General features: G+C 35.4%; 4 protein-coding genes across 7 annotated transcripts; 2 read left to right on the forward strand and 2 right to left on the reverse strand.

Annotated features, from left to right (window-relative positions):
* Nucleotides 1–97: 97 nt before the first annotated feature.
* On the forward strand, nucleotides 98–965 carry LOC108967377 (NADH dehydrogenase [ubiquinone] 1 beta subcomplex subunit 3-like). 2 transcript variants are annotated; one of them, XM_018930746.1, is made up of 3 exons: nucleotides 98–173; nucleotides 428–570; nucleotides 628–965. In XM_018930746.1, the coding sequence occupies exons 2-3, from the start codon at nucleotides 440–442 to the stop codon at nucleotides 821–823; spliced, it is 327 nt and encodes a 108-aa protein (XP_018786291.1). In that variant the 5' UTR covers nucleotides 98–173; nucleotides 428–439; the 3' UTR covers nucleotides 824–965. The 2 variants fall into 2 exon arrangements, with proteins under 2 accessions (XP_018786291.1, XP_018786292.1); XM_018930747.1 differs by having other exon boundaries at nucleotides 153–240.
* On the reverse strand, nucleotides 950–2,591 carry LOC108967376 (mRNA export factor-like). Its single transcript, XM_018930745.1, has 4 exons — nucleotides 1,898–2,591; nucleotides 1,617–1,842; nucleotides 1,234–1,556; nucleotides 950–1,173 (listed from the first exon to the last, which is right to left on the reverse strand). Exons 1-4 carry the CDS (start codon nucleotides 2,327–2,329, stop codon nucleotides 1,090–1,092), a joined length of 1,065 nt encoding a protein of 354 aa, XP_018786290.1. The 5' UTR covers nucleotides 2,330–2,591; the 3' UTR covers nucleotides 950–1,089.
* Nucleotides 2,592–2,825: 234 nt separating this feature from the next.
* LOC108967378 (stomatin-like protein 2, mitochondrial) lies at nucleotides 2,826–4,195 on the forward strand. Of its 3 annotated transcripts, none has more exons than XM_018930748.1 (2): nucleotides 2,826–2,920; nucleotides 2,974–4,195. In XM_018930748.1, exon 2 carries the CDS (start codon nucleotides 3,046–3,048, stop codon nucleotides 4,129–4,131), a length of 1,086 nt encoding a protein of 361 aa, XP_018786293.1. In that variant the 5' UTR covers nucleotides 2,826–2,920; nucleotides 2,974–3,045; the 3' UTR covers nucleotides 4,132–4,195. The 3 variants fall into 3 exon arrangements, with proteins under 3 accessions (XP_018786293.1, XP_018786294.1, XP_018786295.1); XM_018930749.1 differs by having other exon boundaries at nucleotides 2,989–4,195; XM_018930750.1 differs by having other exon boundaries at nucleotides 3,027–4,195.
* Nucleotides 4,196–14,302: 10,107 nt separating this feature from the next.
* On the reverse strand, nucleotides 14,303–17,062 carry LOC108967366. Its single transcript, XM_018930719.1, has one exon. It carries the CDS (start codon nucleotides 16,323–16,325, stop codon nucleotides 15,267–15,269), a length of 1,059 nt encoding a protein of 352 aa, XP_018786264.1. The 5' UTR covers nucleotides 16,326–17,062; the 3' UTR covers nucleotides 14,303–15,266.
* Nucleotides 17,063–18,663: the final 1,601 nt, after the last annotated feature.

The following is an 18,663-nucleotide window of genomic DNA, read 5'->3' on the forward strand; positions in this document are numbered from 1 at the left end:
ATTTTATTATATAAAAAAAAATTAACATTGTTGACACAACTGAAGCACGATTTTTCATAAATATACATATAAATATGGCAACGCTAACAACAGCTGATTTTCAGTTGTCAAAATCTGACAAACAATATTTTGTGCTGTTTTGCTGCTACCATCGAATACCAATTGGAGAAAAGGTTTGAACCACTTTCCGACTTTTTAGTTATTTTAAAAAGCGAGTTTGCAATTTAAAGTATCAACGAGGTATGCCACGAAGTGACAATTATACAAATATAGAACAGTTTGCAAGCGTTTCCATGTTATTAACAAAAGTAAATAGCTTGTAAAATTATATAACCTTGCTGTTAATACTGGGCGAACCCGCGATATTTTAATAAAATTTCATTTAGAAATTAGCTACAGAGTTTACATAGCATATCTCCCATTGTAGCAATAAAAAATCATGGGCGGACACGGACATGGTGAACCCTACAAAGTGCCACATCCATCAATTTACAAAGTGGAAAATATTCCCAAGTTACGCGAAGTGCAAGAAGCGCTAGCTCGTCAAGGTTTAAAGGATCCATGGTTACGGTTAGTATTCGCTAAGAATACAAATAATAATAATATATCACTCTTCTCTAATTTTAGAAATGAAGTGTGGCGTTATGAGCCCAGCAAAATGGGCACACATGCTAGCCGTGCACGCGCTTTCTTCCTACGTGGTCTACTGTGGGGCTCAATTGCTGCCGCCGTGCACATTGGTTGCGAATATGCTTTTAGTTCGAAAGATGATCACGGCCATGGACATGGTGATGGTGAACACTCTGAAGGTGCCCATCATTAAACACTGCTTTGCATAGAACAGTTGTCTTTATTACTACTTTTAAATAAAGCAAACAAATACCAAATTTGTTTGTCATTATCCGATGTTGCACAAGGGTGGCATGTTAGTCAAGTAYCAAATACAGCGTTTAGGATAATTTAAAGGTTGTGTTTTGTTTTATTTTGATTTCTGTCTTCTACTCATTGAAATGCATCGGTTTCAAAATTTAAYTACCAGTTCTATTGGGAAATTAGTTGTGATCCTATTTATATGATAAAGTGTACAATTTAAGCAATACGAGGTTTGAGTTCGTCGTAACAAGAACGGAGGAAGATTTGTGGTTTTTTGCCTGGATTGAAGTACTCATGGCCCTGTAAACCAAATGAGATATAGAATAAAGAAACCTACGGCTTAGTAAAATTTGTAATTACCTTCGACCAATCATAGCCAACCGCATAAGCAAATATTTGTCCATTGTTATTGAAAGCACACTTTGTAATCGATTGATCCATTGTCTCTGAAGATTTAAGTTTTGTACGCGCATCTTTATCCCAGAAGCTGAAAGTACCATCTGAACCCACAGTGACCAAAGTACCATGCACCGGATGGAAGGCTATATCATTCACAGCATAAATGTCTTGATAACCGGCAGTACCAGTTGTGCGATGGCACTTGAAGGTGAAGTTATCTTTTGGATTTACTGGATTTACATACTGTATTGCAACACGACCTTCAATACTACCAAGCGCATATCCTTAAATTAATATAAATAATGTTGAAAATGAGGTTGCGCACTTTAAATATACATGTTTACCTGTCGGTGCCTTTTTCTTATCTCTAAAAATTGATATTGTTCTATGTTGATATTTCAGCGGGCTGTCTTGTCGTTTAAACTCAGTCGGTGTGTTTTCCAGTGAATAAACAATTAGACCGCGATTAGCAGTACCAACAACAGCCATTGGATAATCTACATCAGCACAGTAACAGCGTTCCGGCAAATTGATTGCCATTAGTGGATTGGGTGTACGAGTATCCCAAAACTGGAACGAAATAAATGTTAAGAATGTCCAATAAAAACATGTTTAAAAGAAATACCTTTAAAGTTTTATCCCACGAACCAGTCATTAAACAACTATAATTCGAACCTTTTATCCAGTGGCATGTCTTTACGGGCGCATCATGTGCCGCCACCTGTACTACTTGGTCAGAGGCTAAATCCCACATTTTGACTTGTTTGTCACAGGATGCCATGAAAACTTTTGTGCCATCGTCGGACCAACATACATCTAACACTGGTCCTCCCATTGTTTTCATTGACTTTGGAACAGTTTTACCCGTTTGCTCCACCTCCCAACAACGTACACTGCTATCCCAGCTACCAGCTATGAGAAAATTTTGTGGTATCGTGCTGGGACTAAATTCCAATGCAGATACGGAATCATCTGGTGGCATTGTCACTTCGAAATCATTCATACGATTTGTTGAAGGTGCGGCGGTGGTCGCACCAAGAGTTTGTTGACCGAACATATCGTGTTTCTTACTGAAAACAAATTGGCGGCAACAAATTGATTTATACCTTCAGCCGTCAACTGCTTCAATCCAAGTGCTGTATGTTTTGATATCTTTATTAAGCAAGGTCTAACTCTATTGTTACTATTCCTAATTAGACAAAAATTTAACCGATAATTAGAAAATTGGCAGAAAATCGCAATGTTTCGAAATTCAATAAAAAAAAAACCACGCACAGTGGCTTGTTGCCGGCTGTCAAAAGTAGAGTATTACCAGACTTGTTAATTGAATCAGTTTAAACTGTTTTAATAATTATGAAAATATGGAATGAGTAGAGTATTATCTGTAATTTATAATGCGCAATATTTCTTGCCTTAATAAAGCTTGTTACATAGCACAACATAAATTAGTAAATTAAGGTACTAAAAAAGTTTAATTTTTTCTTTGCACACATAGACATTGTACATACCTACATAAGTATTATGACATTTCATTATTCATGACATTTCGAAAATCGGCATGAAAGCAAGTGTCTTTTGGCAAATGCAGCATATTGTCACGAATCCTATTCAAATTAAATAATAAGCATTAATAATTTGTGGTAGCAAGGTATTATTTATAGTTTCAAATGTATATTATTGTATAAACAATTATTTCTTCAGTGATTTTCTTATTAGCTGTATATCTATATTTGCATTCTACATTCGTAATCAAGTCAAAGTGTGTTCTTGACAATGTTGCGTACCTTTGTAACCACCGCTGGACGACTTTCACAACAACACCATCAATCATTGTTGCTCAGGAATGGACGTCAATTAATACAGCAAAGCCGCACCAAAGCATCGACACCTATGAATACAATAATAATGTTTGTGCCGCAACAGGAGGCGTGGATCGTCGAGCGTATGGGTCGTTTTCATAGAATAATGGAACCCGGTCTTAATATACTAGTGCCCTTTATTGATAAAATTAAGTATGTTCAAAGTCTGAAGGAAATAGCAATAGATGTACCCAAACAGAGTGCCATCACTTCGGACAATGTGACATTGAGCATAGATGGCGTTTTGTACTTGCGAATCATTGATCCTTATCGCGCTTCATATGGTGTTGAAGACCCAGAATTCGCGATAACACAACTCGCTCAAACCACTATGCGTTCCGAGTTGGGTAAGATGTCACTGGATAAGGTCTTTCGTGAGCGTGAATCTCTCAATGTAAGCATAGTGGATTCGATTAACAAAGCAAGTGAGGCTTGGGGTATTGCATGCTTACGTTACGAAATTCGTGATATTCGTTTGCCTTCACGTGTGCATGAAGCTATGCAAATGCAGGTCGAAGCGGAACGACGTAAACGAGCTGCTATTTTGGAATCAGAAGGTAGTCGCGAGGCTGAAATCAATATTGCTGAAGGTAAAAGAAAATCACGTATACTTGCCTCCGAAGCTGAAAGACAGGAGCAAATTAACAAAGCCAGCGGTGAAGCGGCTGCTATGTTAGCTGTTGCCGATGCACGTGCCCGTGGACTCCAGACTGTTGCTAAAGCATTACAAGATTTAGATGGCAAAAATGCTGCCTCCCTCACTTTAGCTGAGCAATATATTGATGCGTTTAGAAATTTAGCGAAAACAAATAACACACTCATACTGCCGTCGAATCCCAGCGATGTAACAGCACTCGTCACACAAGCTTTAAGTGTTTATCAAACGATTTCAAATAATAACATTGGAAATGTAAAGAGTTTACGTACTGTAGATGGTATTGTGGAGAATAGTATTGATGAGAGTAAATGTAAACAGGATAAAAAAATGGAAATTGAATAATTTGCGAAACGATAAAGTGAACTATGAATTGGAATAAAATTGCAATTTATAAGTCATATTGTTACATGCATTTGTTTTCCTTCGATTGCATTCAAATAAATACCTTCACATTTATTTGAATATAATTAAGTACAAATGAAGTTTGGATTATTGAATTCTTTAAAAAAAAATATTTTGTTTTATTCTTCGTATTGAAAATGTAAACTGGAACTGATAATAAATGTGTTTAATTGTGTACGTGTAAGCGCTTTTAAGGCAACTGTTCATGCATTCGCATAATATTTTTTAATTGGTAGTTTTTTCTTAATGGAACTGTAGTTTAGGTTTATGTCTTCGCTAAATGTGTTGAATAAAAATCGAGTTCATTACATTTACCATTCGTTCGTTATGTTAAAATAACGTACAGAACGTAAATGGTTTGGTTTATTGCTGTTACTTTTCCTTTAAGAATTATTTGAAAAGTAAAGAATTTCACTAAAATCGGGGGAATCTGCAATCAAACTTTATAGAGACACAAAGTATATGTAGGCAGGATAATGATTTAGGAAAATTAGCTGGTTCTAGTACGAATTTAAGTGTAAGCGTTAATTATTTTACTTTAACTCTGACGGACAAGAAATATTGACATGGAAATCTCAACAAATGTTAAAGAAATTGGTTTGGCTATTTAAGTTTCTCAAACTACCTTTAGCTGTTAGAACATACGTAAGTATATTTGCTTGTTTATAACCACAATTTCAAGCACAAAAATATGAAATTATTTAATTGTGCAATTAAAACGAAATTAACGTCTCATGCTTTTAAGTAAGTTGAAAAATATCTGATTTATTTACCATTTTCGTAGTGCAATGAACTAGTGAAGGTCGAAATACTACTAATCCAAACTAAATAATTTTTATAATGCTACTTATTTACATGACAATAATGTTAAACTCCAAAATAAATTTTTAAATTTGCAGTCTTATCGTTTTGCGCATACATATGTATGTATGTATGTGAGCATATTTGAATATACTGTTATTTAGCTTCACATATGGTTATGTATGTAGGTATCCATGTACATACATGGCAGGCAAAATCCGTTATCAATTTACCATCAATAATAAATAATCAAACTTTTCCAATAAATATAAGGTTTTACATAAAAATATAGAGGCCATATACACACATAGATACATGTATGTATATGCATTTGTAATTTTCACACGATTGCTACGCTTAGCGAATTTGCAATCAAAATAGAAACACAAATAATTAAGTTTAAAAATAAAGAAAAATTTATCTAAAAATTTAAATTACACAAAGGCCAATTAGCACTATTATACATGTGCCAATATTTATATAGTAATGTACATATATACAATTTATAATGCATGTATGCATATACATACATAAGTATGTATGAATGCGTGCATTCGCTTTCGCTAATCATTTTTAGGTACGTATGTATGCATACAAGTGTTGGTATCTAAAATAAATAAAGGCAGCAAAATGAAAATCCCCGAAATTTTTGAATGGCAACCGAGTTTCGTGACCTCGTCGAGGCACAGTGGGACGAATTCCGATAATAAATTTTGATATGGTACAATAACTCATTTCAAGATCTAGTTTAAATTTCTATAAAAAAAATAATCTATTAAAGAGAATCATATGAGAGATGAATTTTCTACCAATGAAGAACTCAAAAAAATATGTATTAATGTATGTATGTATCTTCAGTTGCCAACAAAGTGTGACCGCATGAACATATCGCATCTTTGAATTTTCAATAAGAAAAATGTTTTTTGCCACAAAATTTTTGAATCATGTATCCACTAATGATATTTCCATAGTCCATATATTTACATTGAACGTAAACAAAATTTCATATTTTCACATAAAAATAACACTTGTGTCATATGTAAAATTCTATAAATTGTAAATTATATTGGTTTGAAAACTCTACATAACTCTACAGCATAATATGATATTATGGCAAAGTTCAATTCTACAATTCTCTTTAGCTAACTACCACAGATCTCTCAAATTGGTTGGTTTTCAATGATACAACGTTTTTCATAACGGTGCAAAACAAAACATGTAACAAAGCTTTTTTCATGAAATTGTAGTTATCACTGATTTTAAAAGATCAGTAAAATTACACAAACACATTTACTTAACTTTATGTAGTTGTTATTTTGTTGTAAACGTTTGACCACAACATCCCACTGTGTAGTTAAAATAGTAACAATTGTGGTATGTAGCCGTCTTGTCTTGCGAAAACGCTTTGTTGTTGTGTGTTACGAGTGAATTTGTTCGATCATGCTCATGTTAAGATTGTTTAGATGAAAGAGCTGCTAGAGAAATCATTTATATTTTAAAATAATTTATTTCATAAGTTAACTCTTCCCTGCTCAGCTCTGCTCTGTAGGCATTTTAGTTACTTTAATTTCTGATGCAATATTGACCCCATTGAAATAATACTAACATGCGAGCACTTAGTTGACCTCACAATCGTTTGGTACTTTTTTCGTTTTGAATTAATTGTTGTAGCTCAAGTTAAAGGTAAAGTGACCATCCTAAATCGGGGTAATTTTTTTATGAAAGTAGGTCGAGAATGCAATAAGCGCCGGCAAATCACTGGCTATGATTAAGACGTCCTAACTAAAGCAGAGGGGTATGTCAGCAAAATTCACAGAATTTCGAATTGATAAATTGCAAATATGCGGTAAATTTTTCCCATACAAAAAAGAAATAAATAAATATGAAAAGCAGGGCATATCTTGAAAGACGCATAAAGTAGGTATACGCAGTCAATATTATCGACTGGTATCAACAACTTTGACGAAAAAAGCACCAAAGGCCGGAAATAACATCACTTTACAGGAATTATATACATATGTATCTGTTGCTTTTGGTTCGAATTTCGCCGAATTATAACAGGTGATTAACTACATAAACTAAAACAAAAAAGCAATGACCTAAGGCAAGAAATAACGCCTACAAAATACAAAACACATATGGTAAGGCTGTAAACTTTTGCCTATTTTGTTTATTAATAAAAATCTCAAATAGTCTCCCACGTCACTGTTTGAGTCACAACTTCGAAGTTGTAGGTAATTTCGTCTAACGTGGAACCAATGCAGAATAAATCTAGCCAAGAGGTGCTACTTTGGACTGAGTAGGCAATTAAGAAGTACAGTCTTCTCTCTATGAACAAAAACCAAACTCTATAAGTCACTCATCATCCCCGTCCTGATATGGTCCATGGCRCATCAGCAACGGCGAATATCGCAGTCGATGGAACGATGAGCTGTACGAGATATACGACGACATTGACATAGTTCAGCGCATTAAAGCAGGCTAGGTCATGTCGTCCGGATGGACGAAAGCACTCCAGATGTATTCGACACAGTACTCGCCGGAGTAGGCAGGAGACCACTCCGTTGGAAAGATCAGGTGCAGAACGACTTGGCTTCGCTTGAAATCGCCAATTGGCGCCATCTTGCGAAAAGAAGAAACGACTGGCGTGCTGTTATTAACTCGGCTATAACTGCGAAAGMGATTTCTACGCCAGTAAAGAAGMAAAATAATTCAGTCTTTCAGGTCAAGACTGTTAGACTAACAGAAAGCGCTAAGTGGAGTTTTACAATAATCAGCAAATTTATATAGTTTCTTGTRTATAGCCAAGCGACAATAAAGGCAATTTTGAAAAGCATCATCTGSTGAACTCTATAAATTTGGAAATATTAGCGATGTTTTGAGAACAATTGAATAATTTTATTCAAAGGCGTATGACCCATTCAGATGTGAAACAATTAACATGATAATAACCCTTGTTAAACAGCTAAAAATAACTCAACAGTTTCAATAAGAAATTAATGGCATTTCAAAGATTTCCGCTGTTCGCTCTGTAGAGAAATTGTATGTTACAATAAGTCAAATGGGGGGAGTTTTCACAGTGGCAATTCATAGTTTTTAACTGCTTACAGAGAATTCTTTATGTGTTTTGAAGGAAATGAACATACCAGTAGGCACAAAATCGTATACATACATACATATGTATATAAATTATTAAGTAAACAGTAGATATATGCACAACCATATGCATATATACATATACATCTATAAATGAATGGGTGCATATCGGAACATAGTATAATGTATAGATAAATTAGTCATTTTAAAATTAAATGTGTCAAAAACGAGTGTAAAAAGGGACGATGATTAATTGCAAAACATGTTAAATGACAGCGCGTACAGAAGAGCGGACCGATGTACAGAGAGCCGAAAAGACGAAAAAAACGAAATGGCATTCCATATTAAAAATCTTTGGCTCGAAACCAGTTTTAGACTTATAGTCTCTTGGCAAAGTTGGTCAGAATGATCCGTAGCACATTTGCCGTATACGCGATTTTATAGTAAAAAAAACAYAMTTTTATACATACATACACACAGACWGCTGTGCAGTCCATTAGCAGGTGTTCTGGAGTTTCAAACTCCAAGTCGCAGAATCRGCAATTTGCAMAAGAAGCTAGGTCCGTGTTACATAAGCGCTTCTTGAACTTRCAATGGTCAGTGTGTAAGGCGACAAGTCGCCTGAGTTTTTCCCTTTRGATTCTGATTACATAATTAAATCGGTTGAGGTTGTAACCAACCATTAGCAACTTGGCATGGTGCATGTCTAGGRTTTATTGCCAATATTTCTCCCTGCCCACTGCTGAATACTTGCGGGGCAGCTCTTTTATGGTGTGGGGACTAACCGCAAGGAAAGGTTTCGGTTCTATTATGTTGGTGGATGCGGTGGAGCGGGCAAGCTCAACAACCAGTTCATTCCCGGCTATACTTTTATGACCTGGCACTCAAATACGGTGCATTTGGTTACGATCTAATAGACTGTTGAGTCGTTCTCCTGCACCAATAGCGATTTGATCGCGTACGCAGAGACCGCTTTGAGTGCCGCTTGACCATCGCGCAGTATATGTAGTGTTATACGTTCACTGCGAAGTTTGCATTGGAGGCTTAACTCTACACACTGAATACCAAAGACTTCTGCGTGGAAAAAGTTGGACAGTTTTGTGCATGATCCTGCGACCGCTGCGCCAATTTCCTCCGACGATTTCGAGCCGTTGGTGTACCACATGATTGTTCTGTCTAAAAGCAGTAACTTGAGAGCGGAGTCGTTCTATTCAGCCTTACTGCTGAGGATAGCTTTGAATTTCCTAGTGAAGTTAAGCCTTTTCGTAATGTTCATTGGGAGAAGAGCCAGTGGTATTTCGCCAAGCTTTGGGAAGAGATTAGCTCTGCCAAATCCTTTTGCTGAAGTATGTGTTTCTYAACTTGACCSATTACTAGGTGRARCAGTGTGAGTTCCAGCAAGACTTCAAGTGCCGGAGTCGGACATGTGCGCATGACACCCGATACCCGACAGGCAGGCGCAGGTGAGTCGTTGCAGCTTCGATAGATGAAGTCCTACTCAAGTCGGCGAAGCTTGCGGAGATCAAGCCACTACTCCTTATGAGATCATGGTGTACGACCAGCATCTCCCAGCTAGCTGATTGTACACCATATGTGCTTTCGTAGCTTTGATCATGGTCAGATCAACATGCTGCTTCCACCGCATAATGGAATCCAGTGTGAGACCAAAATATTTGACCATAGTAGTCACCTCTATCTCTCTGCCAGACAGTGTTTTGTTTCTGAGGCCAGGCAGAGAGCTGCTTCTCGAAAATGGAACGATGGTCGCCTTCAAAAGGTTTATGTTCAATCCAACCCCTCTGAGCCATCCCTTTGCTAGGCATTTCCCCTTTTCCTCAAATTTTGCTGTAGCTATGATACGAAACACATAAAAAGTAAGCAGAAAAAATCGAAGTCATCAGATGATTTGTCTATGAGTTACAATTGCAGCATATTTGAAAAATGGCTTAACTCAAAAAATATTTGAATTATTCCTTTAAAAATTTCATACCTTATTTTTAGGGGTACAGACTAGAACTCTTGATATTCGACTAATTAATTCGCTCATTTCTATTATTCGGTTAACCGTTCGTTTTTATTGGAGATAGTGAAACAAACCTTTTTTTTTTAGATTATTCGAATAATTTCAAGAGCCCTAGTATAGACTTTATAAGAAAAACTGAACTTTTTTGGGGTCGGTGTGCCCCTTAAGTAATTTCTCGTGAAAAGATCCTTCAAAATGAAATTTTGTTCTAAGGCTCTTGGAAAGACAGACGAATTTTATAAACATTTTTTTAGTGTGGAATACTTTAAATATATAAAATTTGTCAAAATTAAAAATTATAATAACGAAAGATATTTTGGAACATGGTTACTTAGACATTTGCAATCAAAAGCCACACACCCAACTCTAACGGCAATTATTTGTTTCAATAATAAATCATTCACAATGTTTTTATTATACTTAATTTATGCGAACATTAGTTTCCGTACAGAGTATAGCTTTCTGCCCTGAAGTTGAATAAGTCAGAATAAGTCAACCGAAAGTGATGAGTATCGCTTAGGTCTGCACGCTGAATGTCTCAATGACATCATCACCAAACAGAGGAATGTACGTTTTATGAATAGCCATTTAACTTCTTCATTGCCTACGTAGTCGATTGTTTTGTGCTATTGAAAAATGATTAAATATGGTGCTTACCAGTCATTAATACACGATTTTCACTCACCGTTTCTAACTGACTGTTGCTAAACGCGCTAATACCAAGCATGACACATACAAAGGGATGCGGTACTTCTATTCATATATCTTTAAGCTCATATGGTGTTTAGTGAAATTTATAAAACCACAAAACATTGTCGGTTTTCACAAAAAAAATTTAAACATGAAATACATAAATGTAAAGGTTCGAGGTAATTTCCCTAAATAGTTCCTTGTAAGCGTTAATTTTGGGGCTTGAGTATTTAAAAATAATARAATAAAATCGCTATGCTAAYATTTTTGCCGATAGTYTWMMRTCTAAGTAATAACCAAAATTTATTATGATGCGGACTTTTGCGATCAAGAGCAAAATATTATGATAGCAATGTTAAAGGAAAGATTAGGATGAGATTTATAATCAGCAACTAAATAAGTTTCCTTACACTCAGCAAACATGTACAAAATTGAGGAAAAAACCCTGTATACAAGCGAAATTACGAAAGCTATTAAAATCATGAGGTGTTGTAAAAATATTCAATGATAATAGATTTTCAAATCTGAGTATTTTTCCTCTCATTAATGTTGTGTAATATAAGGTTGGAAAATATCCTTCMGSTTTTTTGCTCTTTATTCAATGCTTTATAAGAWGTGTTCAAATATGCGCCATTTCGTTCKATAATCTAGACCATCTAGACGGCAGTTTCTTAATGCACCCCTCGTAATAAGGAAGGCTTTCCTTATTTGCGAGGAACTCGGACAGCCACTTTTCACAAGCCTCTTTTGACTTCAACTTTACACCAACGAGGGCTTACGCCATGGACAGGAACAGGGGGTAATTACCTGGCGCTATGTCCGGGCTATATGGTAGATGCGATAAAACATCCCATTCAAGCTCGCGTAGCTTCTGACAAGTCATCAACGAAGTGTGTGGTCTGGCCTTGTCCTGGTGGAACACTACACGCTTCCTGTTGGTCAATTCTGGATGCATCTATTCGATCGCCTGCTTCAAGCGGTCTAGTTATTCCAGTAGATGGTAGAATTAAACGTCTGGTCATATGGGAGCAGCTCATAGTGCATGATTCCCTTCCAATCCCACTAAACACACAGCAAAATCTTCCTGGCCATCAATATCGGCTTGGCCACTGTTTGGGACGATTCACCGGCCTTCGACCACGACCGTTTTCGCTTGATATTGTCGTATGTGATCMAGTTTTCGTTGTCAGTCACCAYCCGCTGTAAAAATGGGTCGAGTTCGTTCCRTTTCAGCAGCATATCGCAGGYGTTGATTCGGTCCTGAATGTTTTTTGCGTCATATCATGCGGCACTAAAACATTAAGCTCTTTTGTGTATCAAGCCTTCTGCAGAAGGTTTAAAATGGTTTGGTGACCAATTCCCATCTTGTGGGCGATGTCACGAGATGCCACATGCCGGTCTAAGTCGATGTTTTCCATGATTTGATCGGTATTCGTCGTCACAGGTCTTCCGACGGCTGGCTAATCCATGGTGTCGTTTTCACCCGCTGTAAATCGTCGAAACCATTCCTCCGCAGTTCTAAGTAATAGAGTTCCATCCTCCAAAACACCATTAATCTCACGGAACCATAATTCTCTAGCGGATTTGCCTTTAACTAAGCAAAACTTTAAGATAGCGCGAATTTCGGCCTTAGTGAACTCCATTTTTACACTTCTATAACTGTTGAAAGCAATATCCAAACTAATCATGCATAGCGTCGTTTTGTAGGTTTTGTTAAAACCTTTCAAAGATGTAGTATATAATTTCATCTCTCATAAGTATTTATATAGCTACAAGGATGAAATTATTTAAAAAAAAAAGTGAAAATATAAAACTAGTAAAGCCTCATCTAATTATAAGCTGGAAGCAAAACGAAAGAAAATGGCTGGTGAAGTGGTCTTCACAACAGCTCCAACAGGAATTAAAACTTTCTTCCTTTTATTAAATCTAATTACCGATGAAATCGCTGGGGTAAAAAAATTAAAATACGTGTAATTGACGAAGCCATTCAGCTAGAAATGAGCCAGAAAATCCGGTTAATTTTCAAATTGTTGCTGAGCCCAATTCTCGAACATACTATAATTCTGGTGGTCAAGCGGCTTCAGTTCTTGCGTCAATTTGATCTTGTAAGAATGCAGGCCAATATCTTTTCGCAAAATTCGCGACAACGACGTCACAGGGATGCCCAACGCTTGAGAACGACTTGTGAGAGACTGATTTGGGTCTTCCTCAATTTATGCGCTAGCGGCACCAGTTTTCTCCGCACTACGGAGTCGTCTTTGTCTCATTGGCACGGGAAGATTTTGTACTGTGCCTGCGGATTCAAATTCTTTTTAACAGGATGCTCCATTGTTGATCTGACAGGTCGATTATGACGATGAAATGACAAACCTCACTGAAGAGTAATGTCAAAAGAGCGGGAAAAGATATGGTGTCGTTTGCTGTCTCTATTGGTCAACTTTTGTACCGTCCGTTTTGTAAAACCCGTTAGTTCCAGCACGGCATGAAAACAATGTAGAAATCGTCACTTCATTCGCACGTATTGTTAATGGTCGAATGATATTAAGAAATACGCTTTGCTGTTGTACATCAATGTCATGTCATTTGTCTGACAATCATTCAGTGCAGAGGGACTGCCGGAAATGACGTCATAATAGCCGAGTCTTGAATATTTTTTTACGAAAAATTCGCCAAATGTTTATAAAATATGTATCTTTGGAAGAATAAAAAGTTAGAATAAAAAGCTTATTTTCTTTTTAGTGTAACCCCTTAAATCAATTGACAAATAGCGCGCTTTATCCTCAGTTATGCCTCCCACAAGGAGCTTGCTTCATTCTAACAGTGTGATACAGTAAATTTCTGTCGCACTTATCACTTCAAGTGTAAAATATTTTATTCAAATGAATTTTGACATTCGGGGATGTTTTTCAGTTGAGTTATGCTGATATGTTTTTTCGAGGAACTCCGTAGTTTTTCCACAAAGCAGAATTATTCAACTTTTTGTGTAGCTACTTTTGTATACATGTACATACGTACATGTGTACATGCGTCAATATGTACAAACAAAGGGAAAGTGCAAGCACAGAGGAGTGAACTAATCATTTCAAACTTTATTAGTTACGCAAAACAAGCATGTTGAAAAAATTGGGCATTAGAACCGCAGACGATGAGTTGAGAATTCCACTGCGGTTTTTTGTCTAATGTCACCCTGGCAAAGCCTTAGCTTTAATCTTCATTGCGCTCAGTTCTTAAGCGGTTATAAATACTGAAATTAAAGAAGGCCAGGTACCATAGAGTTTTTTAAGTTAAGTTAAATTAAGAAATTGTTTAGGTTTTAGCACGGCGAAAATAATTCCCATATCAAAAACAATATAAATACAACAGGAGAGACCGTAGTTTGAAAATGAATGTTTGTTGAAATGCCTTAAGGTCATTTGGACACAATCGACTTGAAACCATGTTTTTATCAATCTTCACTTTAGATATTCTCACAGCTATTCTTGCAATAAATGAATTCCGAAATTTTAATTGAAATGTAATTTTATTACATATCATTCATGGAATGACATAATATTTTTGTTTACTTGTAGCTTACAGCATTTTCACTAGATTATAAATACTTGCGCTAGATTTTTAGTCTGATGCATTTCAAGTGTAAATACTACGAATATTCTTATTGTCATAATACTTTACGTTTAAGCGTATTTTGGTAAAATTAATTGTGTGTAGTTTGTTGTTGTTCTTTCTGTATGTTGACTATGATTTTTAGGAACAATTCACTGACTTAAAGTTTATAGCTCTTCAGTGCACTTGTTAAAATATATTCAAATCTTTACTAAATATATAAAATATAAATAAATACAATATTTGTGATGGATATTTTTTTTATAAATAAATACAATATTTGTCATGGATATTTTTTTAGTTTTTTCAAGTGCTACAAAGCCTACAACATAAAAGACAGTTAAAAAGAATTCACAGTTAGACTTTAACTTAACTTGTCAGGATGGTTTCAAAATTAATTAAAGATTTCCGTTATTAATTAAAAAATTAACTGAATAAATAACCAAAATATCCATTGCTTTCTTAGTTTTTTTTTTTCTTTTCCAACAAAAAGTTATTTCTGCACTAAAGTTACAAATACAAGGCAAGAGGTATTGCTGGCATAAATACAGTCAAACGTTTTTTAAACTACATACTGTCATTTATGACTCAATTCACTATTTTAACTTAAATTTATGTTTGCCATAGATCATATTTATCGTAGAGAGCTTTGTTACTACTTAAATATACATACATACATTTTRATAAATGAGTCTATTTTTAAACAATTAATATTTTTTATTTAAGATATGAAGTCAATAATTATTTAGAAATATTACTGCCTTACTTGTTATATGTAGTTTTTCATACTGTCATATTTGGTTTTTAGCAAATTTAGCAATTTATGAATTGGCTACTCTGCTATTAAGCTTTCCTCCAACACTCACATACTAACATTGACCGCATTCTTTATGCAGATATTACCATAAGTACTCACTATATTAATATTATTATCAATTTTACAGCTTTTAGTATTAGCTTTACTACTCCTACTATTATTATTACTTTGTTCAGCCTCTTTACCAACAGGGTGTTCGCACTTCAAATTCGGCATTGATGCAAAATCGAAATTACGCCAATCATGCTGCTCGAACAACTCATTGAACTGCCGCCATTGCGCACTATAATCGCCGCCAAATGAGGCGGATTTCACCTTCACCTTCTTGGGTGTTGAGTGTGACGGAGAAGCAGCCGATATCGTTCCAGTTGCCTCGTCAACCTTGACCTTTGCTGACGTCGCACACTTCACCACACTCGACGTAGTATTCGTAGTTGCCGATGTTTCTACATTTTTTTGGCTTTTTTGTTTGTGACTTTTGATTTTCTCACTTAATAATTCCGCTGCTTTGACCACCTTCAATTTGCCATTGTTGCCTATGTAATCGACTATTTGTTGTGTCGAATCACTGCCCAAGCAAATGCGTCCCTCATTCCCCGTATAACGTATGCAACCGGTGTTATTTGTGATTTTCAGTCTTGTATTATTGCCAATAATTTGTAAATTACCCTGATTGCAACCGATACGTATCCGATTGCCATTTCCAATGATGCGCAAATCGCTTTTATTACTCTCTATACGATATTCCTTTGAGTTGCCAACCAAGTCTCTGGTATGACGTGTAATCGACGTCGCTATTAGGGGTGCATCCAATGTTTCCGTCTTGCTGCACTGATAATTGTTCGCTGCACCGTAACTGCTGTTATTGGCAAATGTGAGTGTGAGTGTAGTGGCGCCTGCCTTATTTGTGCAGCCAGTATGTTTGCAACTGCTGGATTTGCTGCTATTGCAATTACCACTATCGCTACTGTTATCGTTACTGCTACTGTTACAGTTGCTGTTACTACAACTGCAGCTGCATTTGCATGCACTGAAAGTTTTGCTGTTTGCGTAGTTGGAATCATATCCTGCGGGATCCTCTGGATTGTTTACCGGTATACCCATTTTGTTTTAGTTTTTATTTTAAACAATGTTTTATATTATTTGTTAAGGAATTTATTTCTCGCACTTCACAGTTCAGTCCACATGTGTTTTCAGTTCACGCTTTAACTTTCTAATATGTTGACTTTATATTTTAAATCTGTAACTGTCATTGCATGCCGAAAAATCACCGCTCGCACTTATTAACTCTTAGTGTGCAATCAATTTCACTAGTGAACTTTGTTGTTGTCTATTGCCTCTTGTCTCTTTTTGCTGTATTGACGATCAATCAACACTTTGCTAATGTCACTTGCACTTATTCAGCACAAAATGCTTCGAATAATATGTTTTAATGCTTATTAACAGGTGATTTTTTTATTTCATTTACTTTTCGCACACTAGTAAATGGCGTATAAGTAACACGCTGCAAATATTTATATGTATGTTTGTTTCTACGTCTCACAAAACTACAAATTTGTCTCYTCTTTTAATGTTTYATTATTATCTCATAGCTTTTGTTGATATGTACTCATTTATGTGCATAAATTTAGCAAATACTTTATGCTTTTGTCGTCATTTGGGGAATCACCTCTGCACCAACAAAAACGTAGCGTATTTTTATCAGACTTTGTTCAACCGATTACTTCCGAGTAGACAAAATTCGTTGCTAAATTATATTCTATTATTGCTTTCGCAGCCGAATTAATTATTTTTATGTATGTATGTGTGTAGTTCACGCGTCGCCACCGTAGCTTGAACGCCGAACGCTCATTTAGCAATGAATGGCGCTCATCGTTGGCCAACGCTTTTATATGGGGCGCGCATATCAGCATTTATTGTATTGTTTTGCAGAGCGTTGAGCAGCTTTTGATGGGGGGAGTTTTTTACAATTTAAAAGCATTACAGCTGTTTAGCACTAGTTCGGTGTATATGCACACTCTCGCATACGTTTATAGCGTGCAATCAGTTGTTGCATTACTTGCAGGCGTGAGAATTTAATCTCTCTTTGATTGAACGAATTTTTGTAAGGTGCGTTATCAATGCTAGCAGTTCGATAACAGATGATGATAAATCGAAAAACTAATAATACGCTATGGAGACAGAAATACATATACATATGTATATATGTATGTATGTAAACATTTGTAAATATGAAATTTGTTGAAAACAAGTAATAGAAATAATTAGAGACATATACATACATATATAGCTAAATAAAATCTTTTATAGCCGCATGTTAGAGAAATAATAATAACKGGTTTTTGTCAACAACGAGCCCTCTTTGACAAATAATATAAAAGAGGCGGTAAACACTGTCTAACGTAGAAACTCACTGGATATTCAATTTGTTTGATAACCTCAAAAGGCATAGAACAAAACAGTGAAAAAGCTCGTCCAATCTACTGAGCTTCGCTAGGTAAATCTTGTGATTTACGAGTTGACAGCTGCATTTGAGCTCGAGTTGCGGTGAAAAATCTTTAGTAGGCAATAAAATAAAAGTGTCATATTTAATATAATTATATTGCTATTAAAAGTAATCATATATGTATGTGATATTCGGCAATTTTCATTGGTCTTAGTATATAAATATGTATATGTGACTCATTTTGTTTGCTGTAAATTTGCTGTATCTTGAAATTTGACAGGTAGTGAGTATTTTTATACAACACCTATGTAAATTAGAAATTGTGACATCATTCACAATTCTAATCTCTTTTGATGATTTTTATCAAAATACATACACAGACTAGGGWGTTTCATTTGAAACTTTTTTTATTTCTTCGCGGACAAATGAAAACTTTGGTTTTTATGTTTTAAAAAAATTCTTGAAATTTTGAGTCATTAATTTTGACTTTAAATACTACTTCTTTTTCGATTTTTCACATTTATCATACCTTTTTGAAAAAGTTTGAGTACGGTTGGTTTTATAGACAAAGTACAATGGAAAAAGGGTTAAGGGTTTAAGAAAAAAATAAATGAAAAAAAAATAAATGAAAAAAAAATAAATGAAATACCCTTATACAGACGTGTACAAATAAAAGTAGTACGTTAAAGTATTTATTATAAGCAATGACTTTCAATTTAATTATAGAAAATATTCTCTAAGAATTTGGAACTCTATAAATTTGTAGTTCCATCGCAAAAAACAGTGAAAACGATCGAAGAACGTAAAATCTCTTTACTGTTTTTTATATTTTAGTCYGAATTCATTTATTTTTGGTACTCGTACCCAGCTACTCAAATTCAAATATTACCTTAAGCAGTAATCCATGTCAAATTTCGTGAAGATATCGTGTCAAATGCAAAAGTTTTCCATAAAGGCCTTGATTTCGCTCGTTCGGTATGTATATGCTACAGTGAG

Source organism: Bactrocera latifrons, unplaced genomic scaffold, assembly GCF_001853355.1.
Source record: "Bactrocera latifrons isolate USDA-ARS-PBARC rearing strain unplaced genomic scaffold, ASM185335v1 scaffold_185, whole genome shotgun sequence".
Lineage (NCBI taxonomy): Eukaryota > Metazoa > Arthropoda > Insecta > Diptera > Tephritidae > Bactrocera > Bactrocera latifrons.